Raw genomic sequence first — 22,414 nt, forward strand, 5'->3', positions numbered from 1 at the left:
AAGGGGGTAAGGGAAATAGAAGTCTTGTACAATTCTACAACATTGGGTAGCCAATAAGAAACAGAACTTACCCCTGAAATGCATTCATCCCAAGTCCAATTCCTCCTGTGTTTATGGGGCTGGTTCATCTGGTCCAGCAGAGCAGGCAGCAGCAGCCTCCACCAGAATTCTGCTTCTAACAGCAGCTTTGTTAGACATTTTTCCTTCCTTGTCCTGTCATTTGGTCTTTGCAGCAAAAGAAACCAGTAACCTTTAGAGACGTGAGTGAGCAAAGGACAGTGTAAGGTCCTCAAGTGCTAGCACAGAATGAGCAGCTGAATGCAAGCCAGACTTTTATGCCAAGAGAAGCACATGTCCTTGAAGTCATTTGTGGGGAGGTCAGTCTCCACCTAGTTTACAAGACATTAAAGCAGCTGCACAACAATGTTTATGAATTGCCTGTCATCTGTAATGCCAGTTGCCCAAAACTTGCCAGACTAGGGAAAACTCCCCTAAGGCCTGACACATAGCAAGAGCTATTACAGACTGAAACCCATACAGCTTCTCCGAGGAGAAGCAGGAGCCAGTAAAAGCCTCGATGTAGGTTCAAGCAAGTTACCATTTGACAGTAAGTCTGCAGGTGATGCACTCTGCAGTGTGTTCTGCCAGAACAGATCATTCTGCACTACTCCCTATCCCACTAAAGTGCTGGGAATTAGTGAGAGGCTTAGTTTTAAAAAAGGTTTCTGCAAAACAATCTTATTCAAGTTTTAAAAACTTGGATGGACACTACTTTATAAACTGGATTAAGTCCTCCACTTAACCCACCAGAAGAGTGGTTATTTCCTGCTGAGAATGACTGTTAAAGAAACTGAAGTACTCTGGTATGCAAGAGCTTGCTCCACATTTCAGGTACAGCTACACTGTAATAGCAAGAAGTTCAGATGAATTTCAGAATGCAAGATCACAAAATTTATAAGAACCACTATACTTGGCAAAAGCTTAAGATACCAGGAAAGCAACTAAAGCAAGACAGAGCTAGCAGCTTTGCTTTCCTTGAAAACTCAGTCATTCCTGTAATTAGATTTCTAGATTGATCCTATTAAGGATCCCCAGGCTAGCTCAATTCTCTACAGGTCATCAGCTGTTCTAGTATTTAATGGAATCATAGAATCTACCAGTTTACTGTGTTTCACCATTAGCTTATACATGTTGCTAGAAAAAAGTCACAGTAAATTTTCAAGCTGAGAAGAAGGAAACTTCTAGTCATACTAATCCTAGAGCTGGCTTTCAGTTCCAGCTACCCCAGCCAAATTTCTTTTGATCCACAAGGAAGTAGTTACAAAAGTTAGTACCATTTGTCTGGGAAATGGTGTGGCACCTGGCTAATTTCTGCTAGGAATAAGTCGGGACAGAGTGCAGATTTGCTTGAACTCATTAGTTGCATTAGTTGGGAGCTGAGTTGTTGAATGCTGATCAGTACAGAAGTACACAAAGCATCAGGATGTGGATACTCATCCTGCATCAGGAAGTTGGACACCGCATCACTTTGACAATGCTACCACAGGGCAGTGATCAAGGGAGACAATATTGTGCCAAAGCATAGTCTGATGTTAATGATTTCACAACCCTGGCAGTTTCTACTGGCTGGTATTTAAAGATGTTTTGCCCTGTTCAGGTAGAATTCCACATGAAAAGGTGCAGTTTATCATTACTGCTGTTAAATTAATGTACTTTAGTGGAGAAGACACAGCCTGGAGCATCTCCTTCAGCAACAGCAGTGAAGCTCTCCAGTCCTGTGACTGAAAATCAAGCAAGCATGCAACAGCCTCGTGCAGGGTGACCTCCACACGTGACAGTGTGCTGATGTGTCCAGTGAAGAGACCACAGCTCCCTTTGAAGTTAATTGCTCAGCCCTCTATGTTAGGTGCCTTGGCACACGTTTCCCTTTTCCTACGTGGCATGCTTAGCAGACAGGTTAAGAAACCTGATGCTATTAGTGGTAGTGTGTTATTACCAACCAGTCCCCACCCCCAAAATATTAAGACTAGAACCACACAGTAGATACTGCAGTTTTACATTTATAGTTGGACTTTTATAATATTCAAGATTAGCACAAGATTCATAACCATAAATTATACATTGTTATCTAAGTACATAAAACGTTAATGATACATGTATTTGAAGAGTGGCACAAAATAATAATACATCCCTGTTGGCATTCTCAAAGAAAGAGACTGGTGATGGGCAGGCTGTGGATGCTACTGCAGCATAGCAGAACTGAGCCACTGCACCCAGGTAATTCAGGAGGTGCTGACTCTGCCCACCAGACAGGGTCAGAACATGGTGTGGCAGGAAGCCAATGCCAGAATCAGTTAAAGGTGCAAATAAAAAGTCAGGATTATGGCCCTCCCTACTGCCTCAGTATTTTAGCAGTGTGTCCCTCTCCCCAACCCTGACACTGTGCTCTTGTGTCTCTAGTACTTTGGCAGCCCATGCACACTGCTATGTTCACTTGCCACACATAGCTGAGGTTTCCTTTAGTACCATTTAGCGTCAAAAAGTAACATGCTCTCTTCTTGTTAAACAAAAAGGATCTGGGAAATGTTTGCTCTCTGGCATGAGAAGATTTATTTTCTTCAAGTCTCAGATCTACTCCAGAAAATATAGAACAGACTCCAACAGTATTGAACCCCAACAGCATTATTATCCAGAAAAGGAACCTTTCCCAACATTCCTCTAAACATTCAGAGCACAAATATTAGAAAGCCCATTTTCTTTTGCACATAAGACTGCAAATAAGATGGGGTAGTCAGATGTACACAAGCTTTCAACAATTCATTATTAACGAGATGCTTCACTGAATTGTTAACAACCCAGCTACTTCAGTAGCTTCAGCTAAAGCTTTAACAACTTGGCGCCAGGCAATTTCCCAGCAGCCTTCAATGGGCTTTGCAAAAGAAAGAAAAATATGCTCTCTTCCCCCTGGCCTCAAGCAGTTATTGCTGTATGAGTAAGTGAAATAGTGCCTTAACTTCAGACAAGAGTCTCACAATGTCAGTAACAAAAGCTGCCTTTCAGAGGTTGAAATGTAACCGGACAATAATCAATAAATAACAGTAAGAGGCATCCCGTTGAAGTCTCCTCACTGAGCCAGGCAGCAAGAGTGTTCAGCCAACAGAAAGTCATCTGTGCCTTTACGACCATTGTACACTTCTTGGAGAAGTTAAAAAGGGACGGGAAGGAAGAGAACAGAGACAGTGAAGGTCTGTCAGAGAGCTAGTTACATGTTGAAACCATAAACAGGCGGCTGGGTGAATCCTGGTGCTGTGTATCCATATGGGAAGTTTGCCTGGGGAGGTACTGCACTGGGGCCTGCTGTTAACATCAACTGCTGGCCTAGAAAAGCATGAGAAAAAACAAACAACAAGTTAGTTTAAGAACCCAAGCTTCTCTAGTGCTAGCTGTACCACGTGACAGGTTATGAGGCTTTAGCTAAAAATCAGCCACTGTGCAAGCAGACTCTAGCAAGTCACACTGTGTCTCAACATGCAGCACAGACTGGGCACCTAGGCCATCTGCTCTTGCTACCAGAAAATTACAAAAGCAAGGCAGGACCCTGAGGGAGGATGAGTATAAACTGATCTCGAAGGCATCATAAACCTGGCTTGTTTTGAAGAGACCATACTGAAAGCCAAACAGACAGATACTACTTAACCCATGCATGGTCAGAACTGAAAAGTAGAGCAATTCAAGCTGTTAGGTCTGTTAGGTCTCAGTCTGGAGAGTGGTGCAACAGGCCAGAATGTACCTTGGCAGATTTGTCTTTATCACTAAGAGCACCCATGCCTCATGCATATGTTAAATTCTGGTTAACATCTACACCAGACAGTGAAGCAGTTGCATCTTTCCCTTACCAGCGATTTCTAGGTGCCTGTTAGCAGAATGCCTCTTCAGAAGGGCTTCTAAAATAGCAGCACACTTCAGGACTATCATGGGTTTTTTTGGCTGCACATCTTAAAATGGGTGAACTAGAAAGCCAGTCTGCCCTTCTACTTGAAAAAGCAGAAGGCAGACACATTCCTCTTAGACAGGAATAACAGGAGGAATTTGCATTGCTCTGGAAGTTACTACTGGGATTGTGCACACCTTGGTATTCCCAGTCCTGTTACCACACTGACTGTTCCTAAGCTATAGTTCTGAGCCATTTAAAGGAGCAACACTTTAGCTGAAGAGTAGAAGTACTGTAGGAGTGAGAGGTCACTTCAACAGCTAATGCATTTCATCTAGCAGAGACAACCATTTTACTATCTAGTTGAAACGAATTTACTTTAACTGGACGTAGTAATTTAAGATGCCTCCACAAAGAGAGGCCAGAGTAACAATAGGTAATCAATTAGAACCAAGTCTTTCACCTACCAAATACTATTGGAGTGGGTTCAGTTACTTGTTCCTCTTCTTTTCTTAGGCTTTCAGAAGCATCAAGTTTATCCACCTACATTGAAGTGAACAGGAGATGTATGAAGGCCTTGTCTGGAAATTGCACCACTGTGTGAGGATTTTCATGCCTGGTACCTTAGCTATCAAGTAGTACTTTCATTAGTCCAAGCTGGACACTTCAAAAGTCTGTGTGTTCCCAGGAAACTATGGTCTCAACCTACCCTCCCAACCTCCTGCTTTAGGTTCATTGCAGTAAACAATAGCTGTCCAGTGTAGCTGAGGTCACCAATACCTTCAAATGAAGCACTTTTATGGGCCTTATTCCAGTCACCGTTAACTCTATGACCCAGAAAAAAAGCCCATCAGATTGCAGTATGAAGCATCCTCTCAAATGGGCCTAATCTACACTCATCTATTAACCTGCACTCACATTCCCCTTCAATGAGAGGGCACAGCTAACTGCAAATATTCCAGCCCCATGAAGTTTGACCCTATTTAGGACTACAGCCTAACCTGGCTTGCAGAGTAATGCTAGTCTAACTCTATCAGTATTCACAGACTCCTTTTAGAGGAAACTCTAGAACCATTATGGAAAGTTGCCTAGCAGTATCACCTTTATACAGATCCCAGTGTTGTGCCAAATAAAGCTGTTGAGGCTAAACACATCTGTGAAAGTGTTGAAGGAATGCAGAAACCCTGAACACAAATTTTAATTGGGGGTGAGGAGAGTAATCTGGGAATGCAACTGTACCTTCCTTCTCTCAGATTTAACAAGTTAGATCATCCCTGAGAGTCACTCAGATTGAAGACTGCAAGGCACAAAAAATCACACAGCTTTACATCCAGACACAAGCAGCACTAACATGCTGGGCAAACATAGATTTTTGCCCAAGGCTCTATTTCAGCTACTCCTCATTTTCCTTTCCCATTACAAGAATATTTGGTCTGAGGAGTGCTGCAAGAGGGGTGTCTCTTATACTTGCAACTGACAGCCACCAGTTTCAAACTAGCTGTATTGCCCTACTTATCACCTGGGATTCTCTCTTGGATTAGGCTTTCCTTTTAACTGCTCCTGAAGTACTAGAAAACTTTCAACAGGAGTCCAGTTACTCCCTCTGTTGGAGAAACGGAGGGAGAACAGAGGGAGAAACAAGCACGCTAAGCGCAGACGTCCTGAAGACGGTGCAGGAGTAGCTCTCCAGGAAAGACTAAATTTGCTGCCTAAAAGTTATTCAAAAGGTTTCCAAATGAGCGTCAAGATACTTAGTGTGCCTGGCTCCTTCTGGGACATGGCTATTCTGTGTTTTAACACCTATTTACACATGAAAAAAATTCCAGAAGACATACACATCCCACTGCTACCCTTGTCTATTGTTTTGCACTTTTGAAGTTAGTTACATGACAACTTTAGACATAGCACATTTATAAAGCCCATTCTCCAATTCCATGTTTTGCAGTTAATTCAACAGACTAAATTAGTTCCACTGTAAACCACTTTCACCATGCAGATTTTCCTTCTGGCAAGTTATCCCGTATTTAGTACATGTGATTACTTGTAAATCCAACCAGCAGCTTAAAAACCATGATCAGAGACCAAAACCCATGGAAAAGTACAGGTGAACTTGTGTAGCAAGTTTCTCCTCAATGGAATATGAGGAGGGGGAGCAGTTCAAGACCTGTGCAAATACTTTCATCATACTGGCAGGCAAAAAGTTTGCAGGAGCTTTATGCTACTATTCAAACTCACCATGCCTGGAAGATTGCACACTTCAGTAATTTACAGCGTAACAAGAAATTTGCACTTAGAAAACATCCTGTTACCTGGCAACTGCTTTTGTTTAGTTATGAACAACACTCTCTTTGCCACCAGATATCTATGATACAGTGAATTGAAGCCTGAACATTCAAGACCTCAATCACTTGCTTCTGTTTCCCAATGAAAAGGAGCAGAGTCTGGTTGGATTTTCAAGTTACTTGTGAATAGTTACCCTTTTAGCATTAGAAAGTGAACAGGAAATGAGTTAGAACTAAATTACACTGCTCTTCTGGCAGAAGCTACAGCTAGATTCCTGTAAAAGAATCCTAGGATATTGAGGGACACAAATGAACACAAAGAGTTTGAAATCAGAGTGTCACCTTATAGAACAGCCCATCAACCTGCAAGAAAATTCAGAGGGGAATACTTAACATCACTGGTTAGAGGCAACCTGAAGCAGTCACTTACAGATTACTCATTTTAATGACATTCTTTACTGTGACATCCTATGCAACCCTAAAGCCTTCTCAGAAAGTATCTTAACTTAGTATCTTAAGAGATGCATCATGACACAAGCATTCAAGACCACACAGGATCAGAATCTCTCATCTCTCAATCAAGGACTAGCTACTGCTATCAGTATAGACACAGTCTGGCTGTACACCATTCTCTTTTCCATTTAAAAAACCTTACTTTCAACAGTCTATTCCCATGGCTAATAAAGGAATAACATGTACTCAGAAAGTTCATGTTACTCAAAAGCTATATTCTCTGAAACAGTTAAAGCAGAGTATTTTCATAGTTAAACAAACAAGAGATATAGGTTGTCTTCACTAGGTCTTGATCTTCAGCTATGAAACTTATGTCTGCTGTTAAAAGGAAAAGTTGAACAAGACCTCTTAAGTCCCAAGGCATCTATTTATAAGCCACTAGCTTGAAGTGATTAAGCCCTCAGATCTTCCTAGCAGACAGTCTATGAGGAACAACAATAGTCCAAATAAATGCAAAGAGCTCTGGTTTGCTTAATGCTTATCATAGATTGGACTAAAGGTCTTAACTTTTTATTCTATGCTATACTCACTTTGGTAAGGTACTCTCTCATCACTTGGATGAAATAAGGCATTGCAAAGTCCATGATGTTATGCCTCCATGCCAACTCAAGGACTACATCTGGGTGAAGCAAGTCATAACATGTGAAAAGGCAGGCTGCAAAACACTCCTGCTTGCCTTCTTCCAGGAACCACTGAAGCAGCTTCTCAGCTAGTTCTGCATCTTTGGATTCTGCAGCATACTGCATAGCATCCTACAGAAAAGAACAACATTTAAGCTTGACCCTTGCCTCTCAGCATCTTGCTCTAAACTTTATGTGCATGTTATGGCTAGTTAGGTAAGCCAGGTATTTGGTGCACCATAAGATTAGTTTTAAACACTATCAGATATATTCTGTAGGAGACAAGCTACAGTACATACACTCAGTTATATACATGTTATTCACAGTTATATACGTCCTCGTGCTTTGAGGTAACTCAGGTACTTCCATTTACATTATCCAGCCAGATTTGCCGTAAGTACTTCAAGTGGCCTGATGAGATGTTACTTAACTTTGTAACTCCAAAAATAAACAACCATTCTAGAATCCCACCTACCTCCATTAGATATTAAGGATTACCCAAAGCAGAAGAGATTATTGCACCAATTGCTGACTATGTGTCCAGACAGAAGACTACTTGCCAGCTGTCCTACAGGGTAGTCAAAAACTGGCTCGTGTGAACTCACTACAGGCTTGAAGACTGTATCATTGTCATGTTTCATCTGTACCCAAACAAGGGCATAAATGTTTCATTCAGTGGAGGATACTCTGAACTAGTGTAGAAAACTGTACAGATGCCACTGAATGATACAGACAGGCCTCTAAGTACAGGATAACATTATGAAATTAGATTTAAGATCCGCATGTGAAATTGCAAACACTTTGACTCTAGGAGCCGTACTAAGACTAATGAGAACTACATAACAAACCCTATTCCATATCCAGGAGACCTGGACTTCATAGCTCAGACTTCTTTTAGACCTCACCTTGTACAGATGGTCCTTCTTGCAGAGCTCCACACTCTGTTTCCAGCGGTTGTTGCCCTTGTACAGGTAAGCAGCGATCCGCCTGAACTCGATCAGCTCGTGCTTCTCCAGGCGCTGAGCCAAGGTTATGTTATCAAAGTTGTCGTAGGCATCGATGGAAGCTCTCAAACCCTGTTTGAGAGAGAATTGTTACGTGTTGAATGTGCTTCCAGATGGTAGTAGGCAGGAACTACAGTGGAGAAACGTCCAAGCATGGTGCATCCAAGCGAAGTGTTCAGGTTCTGCCAGCTGGATGTTGGTACCATGGCTACAGCTTGTTTAGCCTGTGTGTCTGTTCCATACACAGCAAAACAGTAACTCACAGGAACACACTTGACAGAACAGACAAGTTCATTACCTTCAGAACACAAAGCATGTCTTCCAGGAAGCAGCCAATAGGGCCAGAAGCAAAGTAGTACAGTGTGGAGTACATATCTAATATGAAGACCTTTATGAAGTCTGTTGTTCTCAGAGAAATAACTGTGGCACCTGCTTTGTTTCCAAGTCATTGCAGTGTCTCAAGACTCCTGCCCACAAAGGTTCTGATTCCACCCCCACTACTGCAGTATTGAAGTTTTCTTCCATGCACGTGAACCACTCTGTCAGATGGGGCACAACCAAACTATGGCCTCTTACTGTTGGAGAGAGGGAAGCACCCCTCAGGCCTAGCAATCTATTTTGTGGAGCTCACCTGATAATCTTCCTCCTCTGTTAAAAGGTTGTTTAGAGCCTCATTGACTCCTTTGTTGTTGTGGTTCTGGACTGAACGCAGATAAGGCTTTACTAGAAGGAGCTGATTAACCTGGAATTTAGAGGTTTTGAATACAAGATTAAGTATACCAATTCTGACACTTCATACTCCTAAAACAGATTCCCCCTTATTACAGAAGTTTGTGTTCCCTATCAGGGCACTTCAGACAAAGCACCCTGTATTGCCAGAAATAAAACAGAGCAGTCTCCTAAGCCAGTTATGCTAGTTCTGTCTTCTAGTGTTTCCTGTATCAAGCCAGGTCTGGGCTGCTTCTCAGTCCTTTATGCTGGAAGTAAAGCCACCCTGAGAGATGTTAACCCCTTTTTTTCAGCCAGAGGCTGAAGTGTCTTAACTTGAGCAAGTCTTATCCATCTCCCATCACTTAAACTCACCTTTGAGAAAAAATTGACTGTCCTTGTGTGATCCAGTCGTGGAGATAACACAAGCAGAAGATCATTGATCAGCAGAGGTTTGTAGTCTAGGTAGAACTGCAAAGCTTTGTAGTAGAGCTCCACATTGGCCACCTGCATGGTTAGACACTTGTTAGCCTAAGATGCTTAGTTTGGATCACTTAAGTCAGCACAAAGTTTATCACAATTTTAAATGAAGGCTTAAGTTTCCTTCTAGAGGCCAGAAGTGTTACATTTACATGCAGAATTCTTGTTCAAGCTGATAAATGCTTCTTGTGCCTTCTGTTTCTACATAGTGAAGTCACAAGCTACCAGGGGTAATACAAACCAGTGCTAACCCATCCACAGTTAAGAGATCCTGGCACAGGCAGCCCACTAGAGTTGATGTGAGTATTTGTTGGACTCCTAAAGCCAGTAAAGGCTGTAGTCTTATACAGTCTTTAAGTTGTTACACTGAAACCCGTAAGAAAAAAAAAAGTGCATTCAGCCTCAAATATTGTCTAAATTATTCATGAACTCAATATTCTCTGCTGTGTTCATGGGACTGTCCACCATAATTCTCCCACTGAAACAGCTGGAAACATTTTCAGAAATCTTCTAAGAACAGTTTCAGCCTCAGACTATGACAGCAGTCAGCTCAAAAGTATCAGGAGGTTATGCCTCTTGCTTGTGACCTCTGATCCTAGGCAGCCTCTGAAAACATCCTGTGCTAGCTGCTGCCACTCAACAGAATGTGCTGCATAGCAGAAAACAGATGGGAAGTTATTTTAAATACAGCATGACAAATGAGTAGTAGCTTAAGCAAACTCCTTTTCTAAACAGCAATTCTGTTGTGCGTTCTTGCCTCTGTCCCAAAAAAAAAACCCAAACCCCAAAAAACAAACCACCCCAAAATTTTCAGCACTTTGATTCAGTTAGTTAGTTACCTTGGCAATTATGTCTTTAAACTGCCCTTCTTTCCAGGCATCAGTGGGATGATTCATCATAGTAATTATTGCATTGTCATATTCCTCATACTTGTCATAGAGGAATACAAGTTCTGCCCAGAGATGAGCCTGTTCTGCAGCTCTGAGCACCTGAAAAAGAAGAAATCAGTCACTTTGATTCACTGACAGCTTCCCAACTTCACTTACAGTGTAGCTACTTTACTGCATACCTTTGGAATATTAACTCTAGACCAGAAGAGCTCCAGATGTTCCCTCATTTTCTGAGGCTTGAATTTGGAGTACAAGATGGCAAGTTCAGTAAACATTCCCATGTGAGCACGCTCTAGGCCCAAAGCAGCTTCCAACAGAGCAATCAATTCTTCAAAGTAGCCACGATCCTGGATGTCAGGAAAATAAATTCATGACCAACTGGTACTTAAACTTGCTAAAATGCATTTTTACTTAAATTCAACATACTTTGCTTTGCTTTTCAAATAAGAGTGCTTAGCCTTTTAAGCAATGAGGTAACAGAATTGTAAAAAAAAAAAAAGGGACAGCGAAAACTATCACCCATCTATTCACGACAGAAAAAAATATGCCTGCAGCTATTAGAAGATGGAGCTGCAAGAAGAATGAATTTAAAGACCAGCCCACAGGGTATCAGGCTTTATCTGTGACCACTTCACTAGCAGGTACAAGTATGCTGTCTGAATTTGTCAGGTTATTAACAATGATCTAACCTGATAGTAACTGATCAGTTCTTCAAGTTCATCAGCATGGATAACGATGTGTAAGCCACAGATCTGTGCCAAGCGGAACTCTTTTCCATCCACACAGGCAAAGCAGACCTATAATGAGAATTAGCAGACAGTTAATAGAATACTGCAATACTTACTTAATCTCCTTGTATTAAAGGGGAAGTTAAGCATAGCTTTAGCAAATTTGAGGCTTATGTTCAGTTCCAAATAGGTTTTTCCATAATGCTTGCTATAGGATTAAAATTTCTGCCATTCATTTTACCCTGTTTTGAAACTAAGCTTTATCATCTTAGGCAAGAGGACAGCTTATAAAGCTATGAGTGCCCACTGTCACCAGAAGCAGGTAGGAAGCTACTAGCAGAGCTAATTGTGGGCAGTTATGAATTAGCTCTTAATTCCCACATTACTGAACAAACAAAGGAGTCCAATTATGTTTCAGAGTGACATGTTTACATGCAACAGTAGAGCATATTCTGCAGACTTAAAACCACAAGTTTGTTACCTCCTTCCAAGTCCTAGTGCTGTTGGCTTTGCGGCCACTGTCCACTGCTGCCTGGTACTCTCCCAGGTGCACCAGGGTTGATGCCAGGCGTGCAAAGTTTGACACGTTGTTATAGAGGAGTTTTGCTGCCTCATACATCCCCTCTTCATAACAGCGATCACCAACCTGGATTGGGAGTCCAAGGCAAACGAGGGTAACAGCAAGAGTCAGGAGTCAGCTAACCAGCAAGTCATACATGGGAACTGTTGATCAGACATACCTGTTGTATATGGGCATTATTAGGGCCACTGATAAACTCCTCCAGTTCTGACAGACGATTAGTTTTTGCCAAAGCAAAAATAAGTTCTGTCTCTACGTAAGACTCTCTAGCCTTCTTCCTGGCCATCTGCAAGAACTTGACTAGGTCCTCCCAGTTATCTTGGAGAGAAGAAATATTTAAGATCCTCTGTTTAGTCATTGCTCTCCTCGCCAACTTAGGAACAGTTTTTACTAGTAGTGTCAAGGATCTCCTCTACCATGATACTAAGCCATTTGTATTTGAATTAAGGAATTCCCTGCTAAACACCAAGTGACCTTCACATAAGGCTGAACTTCTTGCAACTATTCTACAATCCAGCTGGCAAGCAATTCTGCCACATATGGCTAAATAAATGTATTATACTTGGCTGTATTTTAGTTCAAATCATCTCCACATGAAGGTCTATCTTTAGTGTAGTAACACAGACAAGCTTGTTGACAGGAATCTCACTAAACCTTGACTCATACACATTGATTGCTCCCATTTCCTCTGAAACAAAATTAGTCTTAAGAATTCCTGCTGCTCAATGCAAGGCAGTAACCTAGCCCATATCCAAACAATCATTCGTTTGAAGATGCTTTGCTTTACCATTTCTATTAGCTGCTTGAACAACTTCCATGTAGGCAGATGGATCATCTGCCTTTATATAGGAGTCAATGGCCTCTTTCACCAAGTCCTTCTGAAGCTGTGCTCTGGCTAGCTGGCTCCACACTGCTGGTTCATTACATCTCTCTGCGAATTCATAAGCACGGTCTAAGTTGCCAATGTGCTCAATCAGCACCTGTTTGAAATAGGAATTCCAAGTTAAAAATCAAAGCTTTATTAAGACTGTCCTTTTAACAGAACTCTTCTTTCAAGCACATATGCTGCTCTGTGTAAGCAACATAAAGATAACTGCTTTTAGAACAGCCATTTCTGTCCAATGAAGTAGAGGCAGCAGGAAGAAGACACTTGGTGCTGATGTTTCTCCTCTGCCTTACAGAAGTCAGTAATACTGGCCTGAAGACAATGCCTAGTAGCATTTGCTTCTTCTGCACCTTTTACATGAGTCTCCAAGGTAGTGACCCTGACTCCAATGAAGAGCACACACCTCAAGTGTATAGCACAGCATCCCAATATTTTATTACTTTGACCAGATCAGACTCTGAAGTCAGAATTGACTGTTTTACTATTCTTTGCAGATAATTCCACTTCTCCCTGCAACTTGATATCAAATGGGAGCTCAAGTCTTGATGATTTAAGTGACAATCACTCCTTCAGAATCAATATTAACAGTGCACTTCCCATTCTACTATTAGCATTCCATACCCTCATTCAGGAACCACACCTCACCTGAATTGCTGAAGTATTAACATCAAATTTTCTGAATATAGCAAATGCTTCTTCATATAGCTCATTACTGATGGCAATGTTTGCAATATCAGGGGCATCATAGTTATCCAGTCGATTGATGTATTCCATCACACGAGTGCGGTCAGCTTTAATGGCAGTCAGGATCAGCAGATTCTGGAGATTCCTTTGGTTAACAGATGGCAGAGGTTATAAACAGTGCCCAGTAACTCCTGCTTAAGTGACATACATTGTACGTGTGAAAAATACACCCACTTGCTGTCAGCAGCAACAACTTCTCAATCCCAAGTTGAGTAATGCTGATATTTACCTTTAAAAATAAACTGCTTACAAATGTGTTCTCTCAACACATCACTGCAAACAAGCACTGTGTAAACTAGCTCTATTCTGAAAGCACAGAGGACTTCAAATTCTGCTTTTTCACCTCATTACAGACATCTAACAGCACTTAGGTCCTGTAACCAAAAGGCTCACAATAACAGGTCGCTTCACAACTTCAGCAAAGGCCCTGAATAGGGTAAACTTGTGCTCAAGGCTCTCCTCTTACCTGTGTTCACTGAATACAGAATTATCCAAGACAATTTTTTCCAGTAACTCAATCAATTCATTTGGCAGATCAGCAGTCATGAAAGCTTTTACAGTCACAGAAACCTCCTCTGGATCTTGTGTCTCTGATAAAGCTGTTTGGACAACCTGGATTTGAAGGCAGAAAAGTATTAAGTGTTTTCCCCAAATGAGACATTTGCCAACTTATTCCAGTGAACTACAGATTAAGGCTTCAGAACTTTGAGAGTATTTTTTCACAGACAGCAAGAAGAAGGTACCTCTATATTGTATCTATTATTGTTAGGCTGTTGAAGTCACATCTTGGGTCTGCATAGGGAGCAAATTCACCATAGGTAGACCACACCACAGGACAGAAATAGTATCTTACTGGTAACTATATTTTCTGACCACAAAGGTCAGAGTTAATACCTGCCACTTGAACTCCTACAAATGTCTATGTAGCTGAGATGGGGCCTCAAGGGACCTTGTGGGCGAAGACAGCTACTTTAATGCTCCATGATGTTTCCAAGACATCTAGAGGTCTCCTCATACTCAAAGTTTAGTCTCTGTGCTGTACCTGGTCAATAAGCTGTCTTCTGAATGGGTTGTTTTCTTCCAGAACATTTGCCCAGAGCTCAGGGTCCTTCCTACGCACCAGGTAGCGAGCCTCACTCTTAAACAGCGAGTTCTCATTGCAGACCTAAAGGAGAAGTCACAAATCCTGGCATTAATGCTAGCAAGTTAGTGCCACAGGACAGGTTTATCTAGCTATTAATCAGACAGTCTAGAAGACTGACTAGAACTAATTGCTGACCAATGCTAAATGCCACAGACAAGTTCTTACCCAACCTCTGATCTGGAAGGCTCATGGAGAAGGTCTCCAGCAGAATTTCTATAGCTTCTCTTGGTTTTGCCCGACACACAAATACTGTGACAGTGGCTTCACAGTAACTATTTGCTTCTGTTTGAAGTGAAGACCTGCAGAAGCCTGAAGAACTTAAGTTTTAAATCTAGAAAGGGAGTCACTTGCCTGGGCAGTGTTAAGTAGTGAAGTGAGGAATGGTGCTGGTGTTTAAAGCTAGAAATAGGTTACATATTTGGTGTCATTAGCTTTGCAGTAGAAGTGTTCATAGTAGTAAGTGGCTTCGATTCCCCTGTTAAAATGTTAAGGATATAGACTAAATATCAACTCTCCTATATAGCTGCAGCAAGGAGGAGCTATGATTATGATCCTATTAGTACTACAAGCTGCCATTGCCAACTACAAGTAGAAACCTGAAGGCCTACTCCAGCTTCTACCAACAGATCATGTTTTGTTAGTATCTGAATTAGCTCTTGGAATCTCAAGTACTTTGCTGTAAGAAAATTAATAGTAGCACAATTTTGCTTTACAATTTAGATTTATTAGTTGCAGGAGTTGAGCCTTCTTCTAGGAGGCAGCAATGTCTAAGAATTACTCGAGGGGGATGATCTTTTCTCCATAACAAGAAACACTTGCTCAAAACATCAGCTCAATGAAGAAACTGGTATGGTTAACTGGAATGTTAAACCTTAGCCTAGCAAGCTTCCTCACAAAGCAGCAACTCAGAGCCACCTTCATATCCTGAAATAGCCACAGAGCAGCCTTTTTTGTGTGTGTGTTTGTGTGTACTGCTATGGAGGGGGTATTACTTCAAAAGTAGTTGCTTCATGCTGGAAGCAATTTTCATCAGCAAGTCTGCATTATACGACCATTCTAATGTTCACAGGGCAGGCCTTGCCAGGGAACAGTGTTTACTTCCTTTCAAACAGGACAAAACAAGCTGGTTCTTACCCCTATGGAGCTGTCATTTTCTGCATACACTAGCATAGAAGTGCAGGTAGGAGAAGAATGTTTTCTTTCTCAACAGCCACAAACACTACAATCTGGCATTAAGCTCTGGTATTCACTTTGAGACTAGGATGTGTTTGGAGAACCCTGGGAATTTGACTTGCCCTAGAACTCTTGAGGGAGGTTCTGGGAATCAACAAGCTTAAGATAGAAGAGGAATGCTATCAGAGTAAGTCCTTGAAGTTTGACTGTTAACACTTATTTTCCTCATTTCTAGTCAAGTATTTGAGCAACACCAATGGTCAGCCACAAGAAGGGAAAATTACAAGCCCCATTCTAGTTATAGGGAAGCTTTTTCTCCTACTATTGTCAGGTTAGTTGACAGCTGTCCCTTCGTCCCAAGTGGTCAAGTTTAAAAAAAAAAAAAAAACAAAAAAACCCAAAAAAAAAAAAAGTTTTAACAGTAGATATATTCTTTAGCTGGGCCCAATAAGCAATTTAATTTTGAGTGGAATCAGCAGATGAAAGACATGACTAGTACCTTAAAGCTGTAGAGTTATACAGTTTTAGTTCAGACATACAGCACAGGAGTCTTTTCATCAGCATAAAAATCACTGACTCCATGTAGAAGAATCCTGCCTACCTCAACTCCTGAGTGAGACTGCAAGACAGGATTCTGCAAGTGTTAGACAAATAGCCAGCTAGGCTTCCACTTCAGGCAGCAAGTAGTTCTTTAACATGTTTATAAACACAGTTTTGCTAACCTTTATCAGTTCCAGATCACACTGCCCCCTCTCATAAGCAACACAGGCCAGATGAGGGTCCCTTTTTTCACAATATTTGCCCACTACACGGCTGTCGTAGTAAGGATTCTCACGGAGGAACCGTTCTGGATTATTATTACTGTCAATGTAGATTTTGGCCAAGGCATTGTGAGTCGCAGGTTCTTCACAGCCTTCATGAATCCTTGATTCAAGCCATGGCAACAGCAACTTAAGCCTTTGAAGAAGCAAACATTTTAGGTTTATAAATCAGACTGAGGTATGCTTGACAGCTACCCATTAAGGCCTGGCCTTCCCTTCAAGCAAGTCTGCTGGTCAGACACAAATGCAGAAAGAGACCAGCCAGTTATTTTTAAATTAGTGGAGGCCAGATATGCAATTTAACATCTGGGAATGCTGCAGATGCCAACTTATTTTGCAGCCTTTCCTTTCAACTCCTTTTCTATTAATTGGGTCTTCATGCTTAAAGCCATGTGTTCACATTACATGTAACTACAAAGTAATTACACAAGCTGCTGTGTACCTATAAAAGACTGTCAAGAAAGTTTTATCCAGATTTACTCCTAAGCCACATACTATGGTTTCCTGTACAGAAAGTGTTCCAAAGCCATGTTATTCATCATGCAGTGGTGTCAGGCATTCCTGTATGGCCCAAATAATCAAGAGACTAACTAGTAAAACTAAGCTGCTTTTCTATAGTAAATATAAAACATTATTAGTATTGTATCATTCAATAAAACTGCCTCCAAGTCAGTTGGGGTGTGTATGTCAGGAAAAACCAACACTGGTGTCTACAGATTCATTTTCATTACCGATTTCTTTTTTCCACTTCAGCCACCAGTTCATCTGTTGAGAATTGGCCTCTAACTACCATGATCAAGTTCTTAATGACATCTTCAGAACAATCCACATCGAGAAGTCCTCCAACCACTGCTGGTATACGGCTAGGATTCACCTAGGATAGGGCACCATCATAAAAACTAATTATTAGCATCACAAGTAACCTACCTCTAGCTTTCTACAAGGGGAAGTTCTAGTTAACAATTTAAATTATGCTTTAGAGCATTGAAATTTAAGCTACTAACACATTTGTACATATTATACAGGAAAAACTACATTTTATGGATTTGTAATAGATAAAAGGCTAGTGCAGAGGCTCTCCAGTAAGTAATGTGAGCAGAAATGAGACAGAGCAGATTCTTCTTTAGTTTACTGGAAGGTCAAGTTCTTTCTTAGGAAGGAAAGAACAAGAGCTTAAAACTGTACCTTACCTTCTGTACATAGATCTCTATATACTTCTGCAGGTTATTGCGATATAAGTAGAGCACCAGGTCATGAACAAAGTCAAATCGATCACAAACAATGATTAGGGGAAGCTGGTCTGTGAGCTTTGCCTCCTGGATTTTGTGGGATGGAAAAGAAAAAAGTAAGCAACCACCATTTATTAAAGCAGATTCAAAGCAGGCAAGTATGACCAAATTCCCTTAGTAGAAAAGACATTATACAAGCAGACAATTGACCTCAAAAGCAGATTATCCCCTACAAATACCATGCAGTCAGTCTATCAGTTGAGTTTAAAGTTTAAGCTCTTCATCAACTGCCATCCTTAGGTCTACATCTCTAGCTTAAAAATTCAGTACTATCCAAAAGACAGTTGCTGGGTCAAGAACTTCATGCAAAATGAAGTGGCATTAAAATCCCATTTCACCAGCAATAAAGTATACATCGCTGTACAGGTTGACTCCAGTTTTAATAAGCTTTGTCAAGCCAACAACCTTGACAAAGCTTCTGCTGACCACTTCAGCATCATCTTTCATTCTGCCAGCACAGATTCACCTATTGTTCTGTGACAACATAATCATGAGTTTGGTACAAGCTATATCATAGAGGTACAAGCTATATCATAGAGGCTAGTTTTAAAGGATGGTGAATTTGGGCTTGTTTTCCCAGTGCTTCTGAAAGAATCTATTATATGCCTAGAATAGGATCAAACTCCTATTCCAACTACACATTAGACTACTCAGAGGCATGCTAGGTAAACCTTAAGTTGCTATTTCCCCCCAGCTAGAAGGCTGTAGTTCTATGCCAAACATACAGAGGATTGCTCGGTCCATTGGACAGGATATTTACCTTCAGAAAGTTCTTCACCCGTTCTGGGTTATAGCAGTTACTTTCACGGCAGATTCTTTCCACTTCCTTTATCTGACCAGTCTTGCAAGCTGCCTGGATGTACTTGAAGTGAACATCTGGATCCTGGCTGAAGTTTACAATGGAACCCAAGAAATAGAACAGTCCTAGAAACAGTTACATGTTTTTAACACAGTTCGAAGGATAAATGCAGGAAGTGCAGACTATTACAAGCTTCAGACTTAGTTCAAGCCTCAGACATTATCTTTCATACAACTGCAAGAAAAAGGGTATTTCCCCTCCTTCAAGTTTCATCTTTTTGATCTTTACTGAAAAGGTTTAAGAAACTATCTAGAACAAAGCTATACCTGGGCTCACTGTGATGAGCTCACCTGGATAAATTTGTTGGCTGGACTCAGGTCCAGCTGTGTAACAAATATTTCCCTCAAAGTCCTTACTATTAGCTTCAATCAAGTAGTGCTCCCAAGAAGTCTGCTTCCCTCTAATACTGTACCTTCATAGCTTTTGAAAGATTCAAAAAGCTCCACAAGAGACTGGGTACCAAGCTGCTCATGGTATTTAGAAGCAACTTGCACACAGAGCTGTAGGTTTTGCCTAATGTTGGCTGACAGCATGGCACGTAAACACTCCACAGAGTCTTCAACTGAGAGAGAGCCAAAGAAGTTCACAAGCCACTGAAAAGAAAGACATTTTACTCATTAGCTTATACAGGATTTTACTTCTAAAATGTGGCAGCTAGCCAGAATTCATACCCAAGTTACTAGAGAGAAGTGTTTCACATTCTTATACTAGAGACTTACACACTCACCATCTCTACAGATTCAAAAATTCATTTTGAAAGCAAGATCTGAAATGCTCACCTGGAAAACTGAGGTCAGACTTAAGCCATCAAAACTACAGATTATGGTTGAATCATTAACTAGACAGATGTTCTTGAACCAATGCTCCATGTGCGATTTTGGTACCTATAAACCATTTTATAGCAGCTACAGGGAGACTTTTTAGCAGCTACAGAAGTGCTGAAGTGTGTTCCCTTCACTTAAGCTTTCACTTTCCTGTTCTGTAGAACAGACTTACCTCAGGATTCAACAGGTGAGTATGAACGACAGCACGTTTAATATCATAGAGATCAGTGTAGTGTTCCAAAGCTCTCTGGAGCAAGCCTGCCTTTTCACACAACTGGGCAACGTGAGCACGATCATAGTGTGTAAACATTTGGTTTCCAAGAATGGCATCTGCAACCTAAAGGATTATTAATATTCAGACTGTCAAAAGTCACAGCAGTTCAGCCTAAAAATTGCAGAAAAGTCACAGCAGTGACACAATGGTTGATGTTGCTAAACTACTTATGGATATCATTATCAGACATACTCTTGTGCAAGCCTACTACTGTCTCCCATTCCCATTCTGGAGGAACTAGGTTAAGAGGTTTTACCTGTGGGGCATGAATCAAATTCATCTCCAGGAGACGAGTCTGAAGGTGGCCCTCTGCAGGGCGGTTATTTTTCAGGGCATCCAACAGGAAGGATGTGCACTGCTGGATGAGGCTGTTCTCCATGAATACATCCACAATCTGTAGAGATTGGTCAAGTTAAGAGAGGAAATCTATACATATTTATCTGTATATACTAATGGCCTGGCCAGAAGGTCAGAAGGATTGCTCATCACAGCACCTAGCATGCTGTATGCTTTTTGTTTTCATAGGATTACTCCCAGGGTAACAGAGACAAGTTTCACACTTGTTTTCCTTTTTTCTATAATGCAAGAAGCACATAACTTTGAGCTATTATGCCAGATTTTGTCACTCACTCTATGTAGTTTTAAAACAGTGTGCAAATCCCATATCTTCTCTCTTGTTGGCAGAGGTACTACAAGAAAAGATAAGACTTTTTCTCTGTAGCTTTCCTTATTTAGTAATGCAGATTGCTGCCTTATTTCTCTGTCCCTTTAACCAGAAGTGCCCATTGGCAGGCAGTACTCAACTTAGGTTTATCAGTTCATCTTGCTCCAAATTCTCTGCATGGGAAGGGTTAATGTATGCTCCATTAAAGCCACCAGTAGGACAGGAACACTCTACTGCTTAAGCCAACAATGAAGCAGACTCGCTATCAATATTAATTATAACCCAGAAAGCTTCCATAATAACCTGAGAGCACACTTGCCTCTAAAGACTCAATAGTAACCAAGCTTCACTAGAATAAGTTTAGTCACTTTTCTAAACAAGCTAGAGACCTGAACTGGCCTTACCAGTCCCCAAAATGGTACTATGCTATTACCTCTGTCTAGAAAGAGACCAGTACTCTTGTTGTAGGCATCACCTGGTTAATGTTAGCCAGAGGCTCCTCATCCTGTACCAGCATCTGGGAGAACTGCAGGCCTTGGTCTGGACTGACTCTCATCACACTTCTCAGTAAGAAGATCCAGTCTGGGGTATAGCCAACCTAGAGATTTCAGAAACCATCATGCACGTCTGGGAAGCTTTACACATCTTTTAAGCTCTCAGATTCTTTAGCATAGGCACTATGAACTGCTGTGAAGTTGCCAAACCCATTCCTCATCTTCCAGGAATTGTCAAACAAAAGGATTGCTTGACTGTTACCATAAATTCAGCATTCACCCAGTTAGTAACTGAACTTGTGCCAGGGCATTTCTCTGGCTAGGTAAGAAAACTGCTAGGAATAAATCTCTCAACAGCCTTAAGGCACTATCAAGTAAGGTCACAAACTTACTAGTGGACAATTTGTTATGTAATTCGCCCAAAAAAAGTCTTATGAATTTAGAAAGAATCTTATCCTTACTCTCTAGAATAAAACTGAGTCAGTCCATTGATGTGATAGTTCATAAAATTCTGGATGTTCTAAATTGATGTTTTTGAAGACTGCTCAGACTTTAGTCATACACTATGATTTGCACTAAAACAATGAAGTAAACACCATTTCTCAATCTTACTTATCAGTTTTAAGTGACAGGAATCAAACTTATCTCATGCAAGATAGCTTGGGAATGTACACATTAAACCCAAGATAGACTCTAGCAGCTTGTGATAATCAACTTTACCTTTTTAGCATACAGCACTATTTTCTGGAACTGACCAGTTTCAGCAAAGCACTGAATCACTTTGTTTGGCACATTAGCACGAAGATAGACACTGAGTGCAAGGGTTGGGTCAGCTGTCTTCACCAGGTCTCCCAGCTCCTCTGAGCACTCCAGCTGAAGTCAAAAGTGGTATTTTGTCAAGCAGAAGAATGCAGAGATGCAGTATCAGCAAAAGTACTTTTCATACAATCATTACATGCAAAAGAATTAAGCTAATGTCATGACTATGCCACCTTGTCTTCCTTCAGCCACTTCTCCAGAAGCTGCTTGCGGCCCTGCTGAAGGACCGGACGACAGAGCTCCAGAGATTCAAACTTGTTCAGCTGTCCCTGGTCCAGCAATATTCCAAAGTACTGGAGGAGGGGAGAGGCCTGTCCAGGCTGAGCTGGTACACTCTGAAACTTCCTGATTGTATCACTGGTACGCAGAATTCCCTGAAGAGGCACAAGACAGAAAGAAGCTATGTTTAATCAGTGAAGGATGAATGGTATTAGTCAAAAAATCAGGTTATAAGCTATACACTGAAGCATCTACTCTTAAGCCTTCAGGTTGGAGGTCTTCATCAAACCAATGACATTCTAGCAACAAGTCAGTAGCCATGGCAAGTCCAGCCAGTGGTTGGAAAGTACAGCAGGTCCTCCTTTATGGGCTACAGGAGACAATATTGATCAGAACAACTAAACCATAGAGAACTAAAGCTAGTATTGTAGCACTTTAGTTTCTGAACATCAAGCACTGAAAAGCAAG

General features: G+C 41.2%; 1 protein-coding gene across 5 annotated transcripts in view; it reads right to left on the reverse strand.

The window, feature by feature from the left end:
- Positions 1-2,586: 2,586 nt before the first annotated feature.
- The window catches only part of CLTCL1 (clathrin heavy chain like 1), a 35,231-nt gene continuing 15,403 nt past the window's right edge, over positions 2,587-22,414 (reverse strand). Inside the window, exons 8-34 of one of the 5 annotated variants that reach the window (XM_030460328.1) lie at positions 21,901-22,101; positions 21,629-21,781; positions 20,890-21,012; positions 20,007-20,144; positions 19,649-19,813; positions 19,065-19,245; positions 18,554-18,717; positions 17,695-17,820; positions 17,236-17,378; positions 16,406-16,640; positions 14,409-14,531; positions 13,833-13,978; positions 13,268-13,451; positions 12,524-12,716; positions 11,897-12,054; positions 11,638-11,802; positions 11,118-11,225; positions 10,608-10,775; positions 10,378-10,527; positions 9,434-9,565; positions 8,982-9,092; positions 8,252-8,422; positions 7,257-7,478; positions 6,556-6,576; positions 4,399-4,474; positions 3,897-3,995; positions 2,587-3,378 (exon numbers count right to left, since the gene is read on the reverse strand). In XM_030460328.1, the coding sequence (XP_030316188.1) occupies positions 3,263-3,378; positions 3,897-3,995; positions 4,399-4,474; positions 6,556-6,576; positions 7,257-7,478; positions 8,252-8,422; positions 8,982-9,092; positions 9,434-9,565; positions 10,378-10,527; positions 10,608-10,775; positions 11,118-11,225; positions 11,638-11,802; positions 11,897-12,054; positions 12,524-12,716; positions 13,268-13,451; positions 13,833-13,978; positions 14,409-14,531; positions 16,406-16,640; positions 17,236-17,378; positions 17,695-17,820; positions 18,554-18,717; positions 19,065-19,245; positions 19,649-19,813; positions 20,007-20,144; positions 20,890-21,012; positions 21,629-21,781; positions 21,901-22,101 (3,972 nt within the window). In that variant the 3' untranslated portion in view covers positions 2,587-3,262. Of the gene's footprint in view, positions 3,379-3,896; positions 4,032-4,398; positions 4,475-6,555; positions 6,577-7,256; positions 7,479-8,251; positions 8,423-8,981; positions 9,093-9,433; positions 9,566-10,377; positions 10,528-10,607; positions 10,776-11,117; positions 11,226-11,637; positions 11,803-11,896; positions 12,055-12,523; positions 12,717-13,267; positions 13,452-13,832; positions 13,979-14,408; positions 14,532-16,405; positions 16,641-17,235; positions 17,379-17,694; positions 17,821-18,553; positions 18,718-19,064; positions 19,246-19,648; positions 19,814-20,006; positions 20,145-20,889; positions 21,013-21,628; positions 21,782-21,900; positions 22,102-22,414 lie in introns of all 5 variants that reach the window. The other 4 variants (XR_003988208.1, XM_030460325.1, XM_030460326.1 and 1 more) reach the window with 4 other exon arrangements.

The sequence above is a fragment of the Calypte anna genome, chromosome 15 (assembly GCF_003957555.1).
Source record: "Calypte anna isolate BGI_N300 chromosome 15, bCalAnn1_v1.p, whole genome shotgun sequence".
In the NCBI taxonomy this organism is placed as follows: Eukaryota; Metazoa; Chordata; class Aves; order Apodiformes; family Trochilidae; genus Calypte; species Calypte anna.